Raw genomic sequence first — 16,234 nt, forward strand, 5'->3', positions numbered from 1 at the left:
GATATAGTACTGTGCCCCTGACCTTTTATGGGTTGTAGTGGTACAGATTTAATTTTTTTTTTTAATATATATGTAATTTAGTATAATTATTATAATGGTGCTGAAATCTCAGTCTTATTAAACAATTAATAAAGGCTATATTATCCAAAGAAAAATCGATGTAGGTGCTTAATATAATCATAAATGCGAGATATTATGATAAAGAAAAAAATATATAGACCAGAAAAAATAACTTTAGAATTTTAAGTGTAAACTTTTAAAAACTTAAATTAATTCATTTTCTGTACTTTTTTTTCACCTTTACTTGTAGCATTGGTTAATTATCGACATATCTGTTAAAATTATGAATAATAACTCTTAATGTCAACACTATAACCAAAAAACTTGGTTGCGGTGCTGATATATCAAGACAACAGTTAATGCCAATTTTTAAATAATGATCCTGAGTCAGAAACCTGGGTTGATTTTTGTTGTATCTAACAATGGTTTAAAAAAACAATAGTTTATTCATATATTGAACGAAAATATACTAACATCATTATCAAACTTCCTAAGTCAAGGAACAGCAAAGACTGAAAAGCGAGGATCCAGTGCAGGTCTCATCTTCAACAGAGTTACCACTCTTGAAAGATTGAATTGGTGCGCAATATTTACCTGTCTTGTTGAAAACTAGGGAACTTTTCATTTTAGTTTCAGTACTGATAAACAATGGGTCACATGTTTTTTTCTGTAAATTTCATGTTTTAGACCCTTAATTTCCGGCATATTGCTAATTCAATGTTGGATAATTAGAGAAAGGTTTCCTTTTAAAAAATGCCAGAAAGTTTAGCTAGAAGTCTCATTTTTTGTTGTAAACTTAATTTCGTACTTGTTTGGTTTCAGATTTTAAGCTCAGACAGTTACTCAGATAGACAAATATTGGAACTATTATTATTTTGTTAAGTAGTGTTTCAGACCTAGAGTATATTAAATCTCTTATTCATAAGAAATTCCAAAAATCAAAGTCAGTAAAGACTGTGGACTGCAAGTAGTCGGGAAATGACCCCATATAAAGTAGTCCAAAAATGACCCCCTACATGAACTACTGAGTTTGCCTGTCATGGAAATAACTGTGAATTTACTATAATGTAAAGAAGGAAAGCTTTTTTTGCACATAATTATCCAACCTAAATTATGTTTTATATTATAGAATTGAAGAAGATGATGAACCCTCTACTGATGATGAACCCTCTCCTGATGATGATGCTCCTGTTCAGGGCCCGTTACCATTTGAACCTAATGATGCTCCATGGAGAAAGTCAGAATCTAGAATCAGGAAACTGTAAGTTTTATTTATTTTTATTCTTTCTCTATGAATCAGTGAGTGTGTTTAGGAGATTAAAAAAATGTTGTCTTGTATGAATATTTTTTTCTTAGAGACTGTTTTCAGTTTCTAGACCTTCACTAAACTAAAATAATGAACAATAATCAATATCAAAATAAGATAAGTGTGTTTTGAAAAATAGCAATTAATCAATTTTATGTATTTCTGAGCAAACTGCTTGATACACATAAATGAAATCTCTCTTGCTATTCCTTGCTTATGAAATATACAGGAGGAAATTAATATTAATGGCGTTCCAGGAGTAAATCTGATTCATTTAGTAAGGGGTAGTTTACCAAAAGTGTAGTTCAATGCCACCAATCTTACCTTTCTACCTTAATCTGTTGAAGTGTAGGGATACAATTTTTTAAAGGGTGTCCCTAGTAAACCATGTTTTTTAGATAACCGTCAAATGGTCCAAAACAAAAAAAAAATACTGGTTTTGAAGAAAAATTAGACTGAAGTAATAATAATTGGCATTCTGAATTACTTGACTTCTTGATACTAAGTAATTGCAATTACAATTACTTCTTGACCCTTAGTAATTGAAATTACAATTATATGTAATTTAATTCTTGTGTTAAAAGAATTAACAAATATAAGTACAGATTAATAAATGATACATTTATTAATCTGTACGGCATTGTATAATCTTAAATTGGATATCATTTTCATGATTTGGAGCAATTGTAGAACGGATTCTTACCGTTTTGTTATTAAGTGTTTGTAATTATAATTATAATTGCTTATACTTCTATTATAATTATTTGGAATTTTAGGAAAAAATAACCTGTATAAAAAACTTTTATTAAAAAATAAAATGTAATTGGTAATTGTAATTAATTGAGTGATCTTGTGATTGGGGGATCACTAGAACAATTGTAGTAATTCATCAAGTAATTGTAATTACAGTTATTTGTAATTGTAATTGCATGTTTGCAATTCTTAATTATAGTAATTGTAAATGTATCTACGTTTTGCTGTACTCTGAGGCTAGGTAAGTAAAGAAGAAAAAATTATTGTGGTCATATAACTCGCAGTAACCCTAATTGAGCGGAAACTAATATCTATTCAAAGTAGAGTGGTAAGTGAAAGTTGTGATCCATCTACCACACCAGATTTTCATATCTTATTTTTATATTTCATATATTGGTAGTATATAAATCAACTGTTGACTGAAATAATAATTAAAATGGTACAATGAATTACATTTATAAATTATATTGATTCTTACTTAGTTCAGTGTTAAAATTTATCTATTTATCTTTCCCTATTTTAAAATGTTTACTAATTTTCTGTTTTGATTTTCCATCATTTTTTCTAGGTTCAGAAAGTTGTTCAATGAGGCTAATGTTACATTACTGGGTAATAGTCCTAAGAAAAACTTATCAACTTTTTCAAAAATGTCACTGACTTCAAGCCCCCCTGATTCTCTTCTGTGAAATGTTCAAGATATTTAAAATGTATATTATTTTTTTTAAATAAATATCATAAATATATTATAGTTACTTTCACTCTTATGAAACGCTTAAAAAGAAATTATGTAACATTTATTTGTAACAAGTGATCTAACGCCTAAGAACGAGTAACAACTGTTTCTGAAACAGTGAGATTTAATATCACTCTATAGCAATATTGATAAATTGTTCATTTTCTTTGTTCAAGATAAGGAGTATTCCATTGAAAAAATTGTTTTATGCTATTGATAAACTTCAGAAATATTTTGAGAAGATTGAGATTAACATCTTTATAAACTGAATATAATTTCTGAGGCTTTAGAATTTAAAGAATATATTTATAAGTTTATTCAATACAAATGCAAATCATTTTATCATCTTTTAAAAAATATTTTACATTTTATATAAGGAATACATTATCTTTCCGACAACATTGTTTATAAGTTTATCTGCGTTTGATGGCTTTGAAATTGCAACTTCTTTGACATTTAATATTCTAAAACAACAATCATTTCAATAGTTTCCCTCATGTTATTTCCTTTTTGTTTGTTTTTAAATCCCAGTATGGAATTTTATTATGATTACTGTCAAATTCAGCTAATTTAATGGAACACATGATTCTAATAACATTAAGTATGTATTAGCATTTCTGTTACTGTCATTTTATCAAATTAGTAAGTCATTAAGTTTGTAGTACCTTCAAAATTTTCTATACTCACATGTTCATTTAGTTTTGTTTCCCTATAATTTCTTATTTAATATCCAAGTTTAATATTTGATTTTAAGATGCTTTAAGATTAACACAATGGTGATTGGAGAATGGGGAGGGAATTCTTTGAAATTTTTTCATTTACTGTCTTCATAACAAATTTGAATGAAAATTATTATTTCTGGAACTATGCCAACAATTCTTCATTGTAATGAGTTTAAATAAAATTTTAATTGGGTACTTTTGTGTTTTAACAGTGGTACTTGTGTACCCTCATAATTTTTACTTTTATATAACACCGTTTTTAGATATTGCTTTTTCAGTAAAATCTAACTCTTCATTGGTTTTTGAGATTTTTCCCCACCAAATTTGATTAACAGGATCTATTACTTGTTTCTTTTTAAAAGTTTTGACTCTTCACTTTTATTTTTTACATGTTCATTTCATTTTAGTATTGCATCAATATTCTGAAAAAAAGGGTGTTGAAACAGCCTTTTTTTTCACTGTTATCTGTTGATAAATAAATAGAAGTTGTGTTCAATGTTTAATCTTTTATAATATAGATAACAATTACCTATAGAGTGCCGAACTTGTTGCTACTTATTGTGTAAATAACCTTAATTTATTCATCTTTTAATAGATGGACTGCTCAGGCATGAGGAAAGGAGTAAGATGAAAACTTTAAATTTATTATTTGATTATCATCATAACTAATGTACCTGACAATCAGAACTACTCTATCTTTTATGGTAAAACATTTTTGAAAAATTGGTCAAGTATTTAAATTTATATGTATTAACATTGATATATTATACTGTTAGTTGTTATAGCTACTATAGGACGAATGCAATTTTAGATAGCTGTGTACTGAATTTGTTCCAACAAACTCTAATCGATGGATGTACTCTAATCATGATATATTCCACATTATAAATTTTCTCCAAAATATCACTTAGCTCCTTTCAAGATTATGTGATTTATATGTGTGAACATGTATATATTTTTGAGTTTAGATGTTTCTTCAGAATTGTAGTCTTTTATTTTTGATGTTGTGTAAATTTCTTTTCACCCTACTGGTTTAGACTGATTTTGTAAGAAGAATGGTTTTGAAGTGTTACAAGACATGAGATACAATAAAGTTTGGATTCCAAATTAGAATTTTCCTATTTATTGTATTTTCAGAGGTATCTTTTTTTCAATCGACATATTACATTCTAATTTGTTAGTTTTGTTAAAATAAAAACTATTTAATTATATTCAAGGTTTGAATGTTAGGGTTATTTTTAGTAGAAATAGATGTTAATCTCATTTAAGTAAAAAGGTACTTTTTAATACACGTAATTTGTGCATTTAAGAAATAAATCTTCACTATTGTTTCAGATCGGGAATGTTCTTGTTAAATATTTTCTAATGCTTTATTGTAATACACTGTTGAATGGTAGCTCTAAATTTTACTGAGAAAGTGTTGGAGAAGTGACTTCTTACAATTTATGATGTAAATATATATAGTAATTCATACGTGACAGAGTAGGTGTATTGATCTTAAAAGACATCTTCATTGTGATAACAATTAGACTGAAGTTACCCTTATTTTATTTATTTTATTATTTTAATTAAAATTATGTAAACTTACATTAATTTCATTAGTTATTTTGTATTAACAAATGTCTTGTAAAATTGTTTTATTCGTTTGTGTGTGGTCTGATGGAAATGTTTTACTGCTATTCAATGATTATACACCTATTATTCAGGAATTTAACATTCTCCGATTTATATGTCACAATTACATGTCTATCTACTCTTGAATACAACAAATTTTTTCTATGGTGCTTTTACTGTGATTTGATCATTATTTAATTTTTTTTTCCTTCCAATCTGAAGGATCTTAATTATTTTTCTTTTTATGAAACAGAATGTTTAAAATTTAGTAATTTGCTGTTTTCGTATGATTATGTCATTGAATGGTTTTGTTATTATTTAGTTGCAAAAGAATCCATTTAAAAATTTGTTTATTTTTCTCTTTTGAAAAATAAATATCAGCATGTATTTTTCAAATAAAACTTTACTATTTTTTTTTTTTACTTTATTCTGTGTTTTATATTAATATTTTAAAATTATTGTTTCAATATGGTTTTTTGTGTACTATTAGTTTTTTCATTAACACTGATTAATAATTAATAATTGTGATTGGACCACATTTTAACAAATATTTTTTATGCGATATTTTAATAAAGTTTTCTTTGTAGAATTTTCTTTTGTTTCTTTATTTTTATTGTAAAATATTGATTTTCAGTCTTCCAGATATTTAGGCACTACTTCTTAAATTAAATTATTTTTTGATAAGTGCCTAAGACATAATGTACTTAAATACTTAAATGACTAAACCTATAGAAATATCACCATATTTTCTATATTACCAGATGAATGAATATAGTGATAGAGTAATTTTAAAATTTAAGTAAATTATCTATATGTTTCATGTTATGGCTGTTATAACTTACTGATATTTTCATCAAGTTTTGATAAAACAATGTTTGAATATTTCTTTATGATAGTTACTTTTTCATGACAATTGTTTATTTTAATTTTTAAGTTTAGAATTATGAATTCGATTTTATGATATAAACTTTTTTATATATTTATATATTTTTTTTTATAATTTTCAATCTTTGCAATTATAGTTTTTGAAATAATATTTACCATATAAAGTTATAAATTGTGGTGTAAATGTTGTTCTGTAAATAGGTTAATATCTTCAGGTCTAATTAACAATTTACTTAAATTATTATTTTAATTTATTATTGTATTTATAACTTGGTTTTAAATTTTTTTCAAAATTTTTATTGATATAAAATACAAATAAGCAAGTCTAACCTTAATGTTGTATTTTTCTCTATCTCTCTCCTCTATCCCTCCCTCCCTAAACATATTTTTTTTATATAATTGAACTCTGTTCCTGATCAAATTCTTATACTCTTATCTTCCTGTCATTCCTGTCCTTCCTACTGTTTTCTTTTATGTTTACAACTTTTCTATTGAAAATCCTTCTTTCCTACTGCCTTGAAAAAAATCATAGTTGGTTTTTTAAAAGTTTTTAAGTTTGTCTAGTCATACCATGACATTTTCCATGAATTGAAAGTTCTCTTTATTCCTTTCCAAATAGGTTCCTGATCTAAATTTTCCATACCATGTGCTTCATATGCATATGACATAAAGTCACTGTCTTAGTTCTTTTTTGATTTCCTAAACGCCTTTAATTAATTTTTTTTTAAATTCAGGAGATCATCTACAGCATATATGGACAACCCCCACCCCGCTGTAAGATTTGATTCGGCCCGCGAGACATTTTGAAAGACCCAATTAAAAAAATACGTTACACTACTTACTCATAGTCACAGAATCAAGTTAGCGAGCAAGCCGTGTGGTGGCAATCATCAAAGAGTGAGGCGGAAAACATGAAAGGCTTTGATCATTTCTTCATTTTGCCTATATAAGCAGGTAGATGGCCCGAACTTTATTTCGCCCCTGATATGCCCGTCATCCAACATCTGTGTGCCCGTATGGACCAGATGATGGGGATGGTAACGATGTTGATGGAAATGACAGGCAAAATTCTTGCTCGTCATTGTGACTGAACATCTTGTGATACCTTACCATGTCAGAGGCCTCTCACCAAGGCAGGCCAAAAACAAGCTTCTCCTGCAGCAGCACAGACCATCAGTGGTGGTAGTGACCGACACCATGCTCTCCGGCTCATCATGGATATACTTTGAGGGGTACACCACATACCGAGAGGTTAGCTCGTCCAGTACTCGTGAGGGAGTCATGATCCTGGTGACATTCCTTCAGTGGACGTACAGTTTAAACACCGTTACACGTTCACCTGTGTCTATAGGAGATGAGCCGTCATGTCGTCCTCCTGGACTTCAACGCCCGGTACACGGCTGTATAGCAGTAGCAATCCACTGGGTATCTATATCACCAAGACCAAGCTGGCTCTCTTCCACCTGGGAGTGCATACCTTTAGGCATGTGTCTCGCCCTTCGTGCACATCACTTCTCGACCTCCTCCTGACCAGATATATGCACATGGTCTTGGACTGGTGAGTGCTGCCCTACGAACCGGCCTGTACTATGTACTTGATGGTACACTCGCCACTCCACCAGCGAGCAAATAACTACTACACAAAGCCTACTGGAAAGACTACAGGTCGAGTTGTTGAAGCACTGCCAATGATCACCCACTACTGTATACTGGAAGAGGTGGACTCAGTTGTGGAGATCATCACTACTACCATCCAGGAGGCAGCCAATAGGAGCATCCCAACATTCTCTCCCTTCGCCAATGCTATCAGGAAGCCACCAAATTATATCCTTACTCTGATTCGCCAATGGAACAACTTACGCAATGTCTTCTTTCCCAAGCATGCAACTGGTCACCAATGTGATGACTCGACAGATAGCCTCACTTATGCGTGACTGAGAGACTGTGCTCTGGCATGACTAGCTCCGTAGAACTCACGATGACCATCGTCAGTTCTGGAAGTTAGTCAGGACATTTGTTACCCAGAGGAATGCGGTACATCTGACTTCTGGGAGCGACCTGATGATGTCTGGGGAGCAGGTTGCCCTCTTGGCCTCAAGCTATGCAGCGAAGGATGCTGAGCGGACGGCTAGTGCTCCTCCACCACCACCTGGGAGACCACCAAGTCCAGTTGAGAAGCCCATCTTCTCCACCTTTAGCCAGCTGGAGTCGGTACTAAGCCGCACCAAGGGAAACAAGTACTGGGCAGGACGGAATCCCAAGAGTACTCTTGAAGATGCTTCCCAGGAAGGGTAAAGCCTTTCTGCTGAACACCTTCAACTCATGCATGCGGATCTCGTACTTCCAGCTGCCTGGAAACAAGCGATCATAGTGCCGCTTCTCAAGCCTGGAAAGGAAGGTGACCTGGCAGAGCACTACCGCCCGATCAGCCTCCTCTCGCACATGAGCAAGGTCTTTGAGCGGCTCCTGTAGGAGATGTATCACCATCTCATGGAGCACTGCAGGGAAGCTGATATGATACCCCCTGAACAAACTGGGTTTCAACAAAGTTCTGCATGCGAACATCACCTGGTGAAACTCCAAGCGCGCACTATAGAGCATATGAAGAATAATAATACTACAGCCTTCATCTCCCTGGACTGGTGCCAGGCCTTTGACACTCGATTCTGCTCCGCCGACTGGAGGAGTTCAAGTTCCCCGCAACTCTATGCCGACTGATCGGAAACTTTCTTATTGGAAGATCCTTTGTGGTAAGAGTTGGCGAGGACTTATCTCCTCCGGTCCCTATCACCTGTGGAGTCCCTCAAGGCTCTGTGCTGGGGCCTCTATTGTTTGTCGTTTTCATGGCACCAATAGTGGCCCTCAAGCATCCTGAGGGAGTGGTAGCAGCCTATGCTGACGATATTAGGGTCTATGCTTCCAGCGTGAGATGATCGGGCCCTCCACCATGCACAAACCGCTTCAGCCACCATCGTAGCCGCACTAAAAAATGACGGCATCAGGGTTAACACTGAAAAGACTGATGCCATAGTAATGTACTTTCAAAAGGGTAAGAAGTGCAAGCTACCACAGCGGTTCGTCGTGGATTGCGCGGGTCGGAAAATCTCTAACACCATCCTCTACCTTGGCGTGATTCTAGACAGGGATCTTACCTTCTCCAGTCATGTCAGGGAGAGACTGAAGCTAGCCCGGCAGAAGTCATATAGGCTCTACCACCTGCTTACCTCACAACAGATATCTTTAAGATTAAGATTTCAAATATTTAAGGCAATAATCCGCCCAACTCTGCTCTATGGTGCGGCACCTCTACAAAACTACGTTTTCCAAACTGCAGAGCTTCCAGAATTCCCTCCTTCGGCGAATAGTCAAGGAAACATCACTCCAAAGGGCCAGGAACAGCGTCATACGTGAGGACCTCCAGCTCCCCTCTGTGCTGGAATTCATAGGCCGTAGACACATCAAATTCTTTGATGGGCTGAAAGCCTGTGCCAATCCGCTGTTTCGAGAAATCGCCCCTCCACCAAGACCTGGGAGGTGGCAAAGTAATGTCCCCTTGGTTGACGTGCTCGCCGAGGGAAGGGATTCTGGCTCTACAGCCTGAATTTAATAAAATAAAGAACCTAGCAGAGTGGTTCCTCCCTACTCAGCAAATAAAAATAATAAATTAAAGGCACAAAGTGCCATAATAATAACCCTATAGCACTCCTTACCCTATCCTAATAGTACCCATAGGTAAAAATTGGAAATTAATTTGTAAATAGTATATATGCATATATTTCTTATATTATATATTGTAAATGGTAAAAATAAAATAAAAGGGTGGGAAAAAAAGAACTTTAGTTCAGTTCTATTTGAGCTATCGAGGTGATAACTTCGACAAGCGATGTCCTAGCGAACTGCTAGTGCCGTCAATTTGCTTTGTGTGCATCTTGAGTGCTTACTAATTATATTTTGTTATTAACTTTATCGAACGAAAATGATGTCGGGTGGAAAGAAACGAAAAGTAGATGCAGAGGGTCACCAGTTTCAAGAAAAATGGACTGAAGAATTCTCCTTTATCTTGCACAATGGTAAGCCTATTTGTTTGCTGCGTAATGAATCCATTTCAGTGATAAAGGAATTCATTATAAAGAGGCATTATTCAGCTAAGTATCCTACGCTGCACTCACTGACAGGACAAATAAAAAAAGACTAAATCCGGAAGCTTACCGCAAATTTGGAAAAACAGCAGGAAATGTTTCATACACGAAGAACACAACATGATGATGTTGTGAAAACTAGTTTTTAGAGTTAGTTCAAAATTGGCAAAGACATTAAAACCATTAGCCGAAGGAGAATCTATCAAGGAAGTTTGCTGTGTTTTGTGCCCTGAAAAGAAAAATGAATTTGGAAAAATTAGTTTATCAAGACAAACTGCTATCCGACGTATAGAAATGATGGCTAATGATATAAAAACAACATTGACTGAACGTATGGCTGGTTTTGAATCATTTTTCATAGCATTAGACGAGATCACCGATTTGTCTAAAACAGTTCAACTGGCTATAATTATTCGAGGTGTTGATAAAGAGTTCACCGTTACTGAGGAAATGCTTGCTTTACAGCCACTAAAAGGAACCACTACAGGAGAGGACATTTTTAATGAAGTTAAAAAGGTATTTTAAATAATTTAAATTTGAAACTTCAAAAACAAGGACAGTTAGTAATTGATTTGTTCAGCCATTTGAAAGCGTTTCAGAACAAAATCCGTTTGTGGGAGGCACAGATGCTGTCTGGTAACAGTTACCATTTCACCATGCTCTCTGCGTATGAACATATTGCTTATGCTCAATATCCTGAAGAACTCAAGTTACTGTCGGAGCAATTTTCAAACAGATGTAGCGATTTCAAAAACATGGAAGACTGTTTCAATTTATTTGCTTCTCTAACAAAAAATAATGTACAAAATGATCCATTACAGTTGCAAATGGAGTTGATCAAGACTCAAAAAAACTCACTCCTAAAATCTAAATTTGAAGACGTGGAGTTGTGCGATTTATACAAAAAATACCTTGAAGAAGACCATTTTCCGCAGCTTAGAAAATTAGCAAGAAGATTGATTTATACGTTTGGCAGTACTTATAAATGCGAACAGTTCTTTTCAATGATGAAAGTTAATAAATCAAACCATCGTACAAGGTTGACTGACTATAATTTGGAAAATTCTTTATGTTTTTGTATCAGTGGAATTAATCCAAACATCGATGGATTAGTTTCCCAAATTCAAGCTCAGGCATCTCATTGATATCGGTGTAACTTTCGTAGTTTGTAATAATTCCAAATTTCACGATTTAATTATAATGTTTTACCTATTTTTTTTCCATTTCATTTTGTTATTTTATAAATTGTATTATAATACCAATGTCGTATTGTTTCATGTCTGATATCTATCGTTAAAAATTATGGACACTACTTATAAACGCGGCCCGCGAACGTATTTGCACATTAATGTTTGGCCCACAACATGTCAAAGGATGCCCATACCTGATCTACAGGGTGCTCTCTATTGTAACCGTGGTGGGGAGTTTAGTTTTCATTTCTTAGTACGGCCACTCACTGGGGTATAAACAGCGCATTACTTCAATTGATTATGTATTCCTACACTTTGAAATTTTCAACCTCACCTTATTCAGTAGTGTTTTAAACTAGTTTTACTCTTGTCTCTCCACTTCCAAACAACTATCAATTCTAATAAACTCCCCCCTCTTTTCAACTTTTTACAGGTGTCCCTCAATGCTCCTTACTCCAACTCTTCCCTCTTTTTATAATTATGACCTACATATTTTTATTCACCACTTGTAATAATACATTCAGTTATTATTAGAATTTACTGGATAATGTCATTAATTGTGTCTTTACGGTCTGATTCAATGACATCCTCTTCAATTACTTCTAAGTGATCTAGTATGGGGCATGGCAATTTTTTTTCTTTAAACAGTGGTTTATCAGTTGAGATATCTCTGGATGAGCCAGGACCAAGATAAATGTAATTTTGAAACGCAATTTAAACAAATAGGTACAATTGAATCTATATAAAAAATAATAATTAATTTATAAATCGTGCTAAAAAAACAAACTAAGTTTTTGTTTACATTTGTATCACAACTTATACGGCTTTGTTTTTTTATAGATATGAATAAAGCTTAGTTTAGAACTTAACTTTGATTTTTTTTTGTTTAACTACGAATACGGAAATTTAAAAAAGTGTAAATAGTCAATCTCTTTCTATCAGTTTTAATAGGTTATAAAATGGTGGTGAAATGGAAGCTACTGTCATAGAGAAAATTTTCACCATTGGTGGCGGAGTAAATACTGGAGAAAAGGTACTGTGAGTCAGAGAAACCAAACGCCACTAGCTAAAGCTAAGACTAACGCTTTAGATTTCCGATTGTAGATAATCCGACGCAACTTCCGACAAAAAATATAAAAATTTAAATAGTTCGAAAATATCAATCGTGACTTTTTCAAATTTGTGGTCGGAAAGAGCGAGAGAAAAAAGTCGGATAAAACTGGGAGCCGTTCGTTGAGTACGACCAGAAAGGAACTAGTCTTCGGCCGATTTCAAGTTAAATATTTTTAAATTTGAAGTCTACTATGCACTTTTTTGTTTCATATATTTTTTTTTACGTTATTATTCAAGTTTTCTTGTCCACTGAAGCTGTTTAAATAATAAAAACATGCTGTTCAGTTATTTTATGTTGAAGTCACGTTATTTCCTAATATTCATTCTGTAATCCAGCATACCTCTAGTCCCGGAACGTGCTAGATTTGAGGAAGTTAATCCCATTAAGAAACGCTCATTTATAAGATTATAATTAGGAACATATGAAGTTCAGAAAAACTTTTACCGATTTTTTTTTTTATGCCTCTATCTGAATGTAAGAGCTCAAATTCTTATGTATTAGAACCACATAAAATATTATTTGAATTCATCAACCTTTTTTGGTTCACAAACCGATTGCTTTTAAAGTTTGTGAAAAAAAAATCAACCCAAATAATTTTTTTTTGGTTATTGTATTACAACAAAGTCAAATTCAATTATCATCTTCCTAAATACCATCAGTGTAGTGCAAAATGTAATTGAAATCGCTTAATATAATTAGTCAAGTATAATTGCGATTCCTTTGGTTCAACTAGTAATTATTATTTCGGGTTCATTAAGTTATCCCGGTGTTTCATCAAGTAGTTGAAATTCCTGCTTAAAATTGTAATTTCGTTTCCCAGTTTCAAATTACTGTAATTGATTACAATTAAAATTATGCAATTACTTTTGGCCTAACTCAGAATACCATCAATGAGACCCTATGGAGTCCTTTTGCCTTGACTTTTTATTCCAAAAATGTTCATGTGGAAAGCAAATTTCAGGAAATTCCTCCTAGACAGCCCCGGTATAAAGTATGTATACTTAGATTTTACTGAAATGTTAACTAATCACAATTTTTATTCATTACTTTTATTGGAAACAGAATAAGGAAAACAATAATTATTTTCCAGAATATAGGAAGAATTGTCTGGAAAGAAATAAACGATTGAAACTAACGGGTTCTATCTGACCTCCTTTCTCCACTAGTGAGTAGCCGACGTTGTGAGGATGAGCACCAAGTAGGTCTTAATGTTTGTTTTTTTAAATATTTCTAACCATTTTTTTAAATATTTATTTTAAGAAATAGTGTATATCACAAGTTTATTTTGTCCTTCCATAGCACAAAGAATGGTTATGAATTAAATGATTTAATCATGCATAATGCATTTAATCATATAGGTCTTGGGAAAATTGTTAAAAGTACCAAGTTCGTGGAATTTATTTGATACGGTGCCTTTAGAGATGAAATCATTTAGCGATATATAAAAATATTTAAATTAGTGAAAGTAACTATCCGAAATAAATTAGATGATTTTCTTCCTAAAATTGATAATAAAATATAATATCCTGGTTGTCAATATCACTTGACAATATCAATTGATGCACGCACACGCACACACACCTGTAGTGTTAGTCAACGTAGTAGCCATTGTCGGATCCACAGGGTAGGGGCGGAAGGAGACCCTCCGAAATAAACTGGGAGAAAAAATATGGCAGTTCAAAATTTATGTACTAGTTCCAATATTCGTAACTTGATAAATGATCAACTATCACTTATTACATTAATTAATTAAACAGTAGTTATAATTGATACGTATCAATTTAGCTCTGCCGTGCAGCGAATTTGAAAACTAATAGCTTTAATAACTAGTCATTTAGGAGTATTGGTATGAGAAATTCCGTTATGGCCTATTCTGACCCTATGAGGCACAACTTTACCTTGTTTTAAGGCGTTCGCTGACTTTTATTACTGTACGGCTGTAAATAAGAGTTTATTGAGCTCCATATTATTCCATTTCCATCCGTATTTTCCATTGTTTGGTTAAAGTATAAATAATCTAGGATAATAGAGTCGAAGTGGTGGTAAAAATTAAAATAGTGTAAATCAATTTTAGAGTCTGAATACTCAATTTCAAAACTCACATTATCCACTTCGGCAAATTTACAGCTGATATGAAAAACCTCTAATTTCAACAAAGTTTTATTTTTAAAATAAGTGTAATTTAGTGACACAACATTGTATTTCAAAATAAATGCAAATTAAAATATCTTGTTTTGTTGAAATTAGAGGTTTTCGTGCTTAATATAAAACTTTTTTGGCATGGGGATTTGGATATTTGCTGTAAAACCCTTAAATAAATTAATGCCACATTAAAGTCCATTTTGAGGTGTAGAAAGAAGAGATACAATAACGTTGAGGATCATTGAAAGTATATAAATAAAGGAATCAGTGATTTGAGACATTTATTTATTTTGTGTTGTTTCAATTTCAATATTCAATTTTAGCAGTGAGATGTAAGCTAATGATGTCTTGTGCTAATGATGAGTTTTTACCATTTATACTCATTCGGTCCATTCATTTATATAACTCTCATGTTTATTGTATATTGTCTTTGTACTCCTGAAGAACTTAGGAAATGTGCCGAAACATTCAATAAATATTCTTTTATTTTTTTAATTATAACCTCTACTCCGTCCATATTTTGATAGATCAATTACCATGGTCAACTGTCAAATTTCTAATAAAATTTACATATTTGATGTAATTTTGCAGATACAGTAAGGATATTTTTCGTCTCAGATTACTGTCCACAATTTTCTTAGTAGTGGTTCTTGTGAGTATCGTAAAATGCTCGAATGAGAATGAAATAGAAATGAAAGAGCCGGACGAGAATAGTACACCAGTCACCATTGTGCTCACTTCCAAACCGGCGACACAAGCTCCTCTTGTTTCCACTACAAGTGTCCAGCCTTCAACAACAGCCCGCCCTTCAACAACTGTTGCCCCAGGTATGCTTTAACTTCTTCTTACTTGATCATTGAATACGAATAGAATTTAGACGATGGTATAAATAATTAAAATTTCATTGGTTATTGTCAGAGGAAAGGAAGTGGTAGTTATTTAAGATTATTTTATTAAATATAAATCTTAAAGATATCTCCTTTACTCGTATCTGAAATAAGTAAAGATAATAAAAATGAAAAAAAATACTTTATCGTTGAAAAGGGGTTGGTTGCGCGTTGGTGGGAGAGGGTTTCTCTTATATGTGCCTTACATGTTTCCTGCTCCAGATTCCTACTTGCGCAAATAATGACTTAGCGGTTTAGTCCAACGTGACTACCACGTGACTACTATTACTGTGAGAGATAATCGTTAATTTTTTTTGTGATATAATATTATCAAGTATTGGCACAACTTCCATGGCAGTTTTAAAACTAAAAAACAAAACGTGTTTTCTAGATTTTAACTGGAATGATAGCACTTCAATCACTACTTTCAGTGAAAATATCCCGTGGCCATCTTCTTTTCAATTGCTTCGGTGTTATCAGGAAACGGTATATCTATTTCGGATTAAATCGCAACAAATGAGATATTGAGGCCTTTATATATAAGTTTATTTATTTGTTATTTTGTTTTTAAATTCTCATTAAATATTGCATATAACTTCAGTTGTCTACGTGCAAAAGTACATACAATTTTTATTAATATATTACAACTATGTTTAAGTTTTTAAACTATATACTGTTTTAGCTAAATT

The 16,234-nt window shown here is 32.6% G+C and overlaps 3 protein-coding genes across 4 annotated transcripts in view; all 3 read left to right on the forward strand.

Annotated features, from left to right (window-relative positions):
* The window catches only part of Rilpl (Rab interacting lysosomal protein like), a 32,135-nt gene extending 25,818 nt beyond the window's left edge, over nucleotides 1-6,317 (forward strand). The window contains exons 6-8 of one of the 2 annotated variants that reach the window (XM_014417504.2): nucleotides 1,190-1,321; nucleotides 2,688-2,826; nucleotides 4,170-6,314. In XM_014417504.2, coding sequence (XP_014272990.1) covers nucleotides 1,190-1,321; nucleotides 2,688-2,805 — 250 coding nt within the window. In that variant the 3' untranslated portion in view covers nucleotides 2,806-2,826; nucleotides 4,170-6,314. Of the gene's footprint in view, nucleotides 1-1,189; nucleotides 1,322-2,687 lie in introns of both variants that reach the window. The other variant, XM_014417503.2, reaches the window with a different exon arrangement.
* Nucleotides 6,318-10,838: 4,521 nt separating this feature from the next.
* On the forward strand, nucleotides 10,839-11,357 carry LOC136795304 (general transcription factor II-I repeat domain-containing protein 2B-like). Its single transcript, XM_067045439.1, has one exon. It carries the CDS (start codon nucleotides 10,839-10,841, stop codon nucleotides 11,355-11,357), a length of 519 nt encoding a protein of 172 aa, XP_066901540.1.
* Nucleotides 11,358-13,437: 2,080 nt separating this feature from the next.
* The window catches only part of LOC106678752 (uncharacterized), an 8,646-nt gene continuing 5,849 nt past the window's right edge, over nucleotides 13,438-16,234 (forward strand). Inside the window, exons 1-2 of the mRNA XM_014417491.3 lie at nucleotides 13,438-13,714; nucleotides 15,250-15,485. Of these exons, the coding sequence (XP_014272977.1) occupies nucleotides 13,704-13,714; nucleotides 15,250-15,485 (247 nt within the window). The 5' untranslated portion in view covers nucleotides 13,438-13,703. The remainder of the gene's footprint in view (nucleotides 13,715-15,249; nucleotides 15,486-16,234) is intronic.

Source organism: Halyomorpha halys, unplaced genomic scaffold, assembly GCF_000696795.3.
Source record: "Halyomorpha halys isolate HHAL.00 unplaced genomic scaffold, Hhal_1.1 Scaffold158.1, whole genome shotgun sequence".
NCBI lineage: Eukaryota > Metazoa > Arthropoda > Insecta > Hemiptera > Pentatomidae > Halyomorpha > Halyomorpha halys.

Bases quoted from the DNA above. Each gene is read 5' to 3' on its own strand.
- LOC136795304 (XM_067045439.1), top strand. From the start codon at position 10,839: ATGCTGTCTGGTAACAGTTACCATTTCACCATGCTCTCTGCGTATGAA.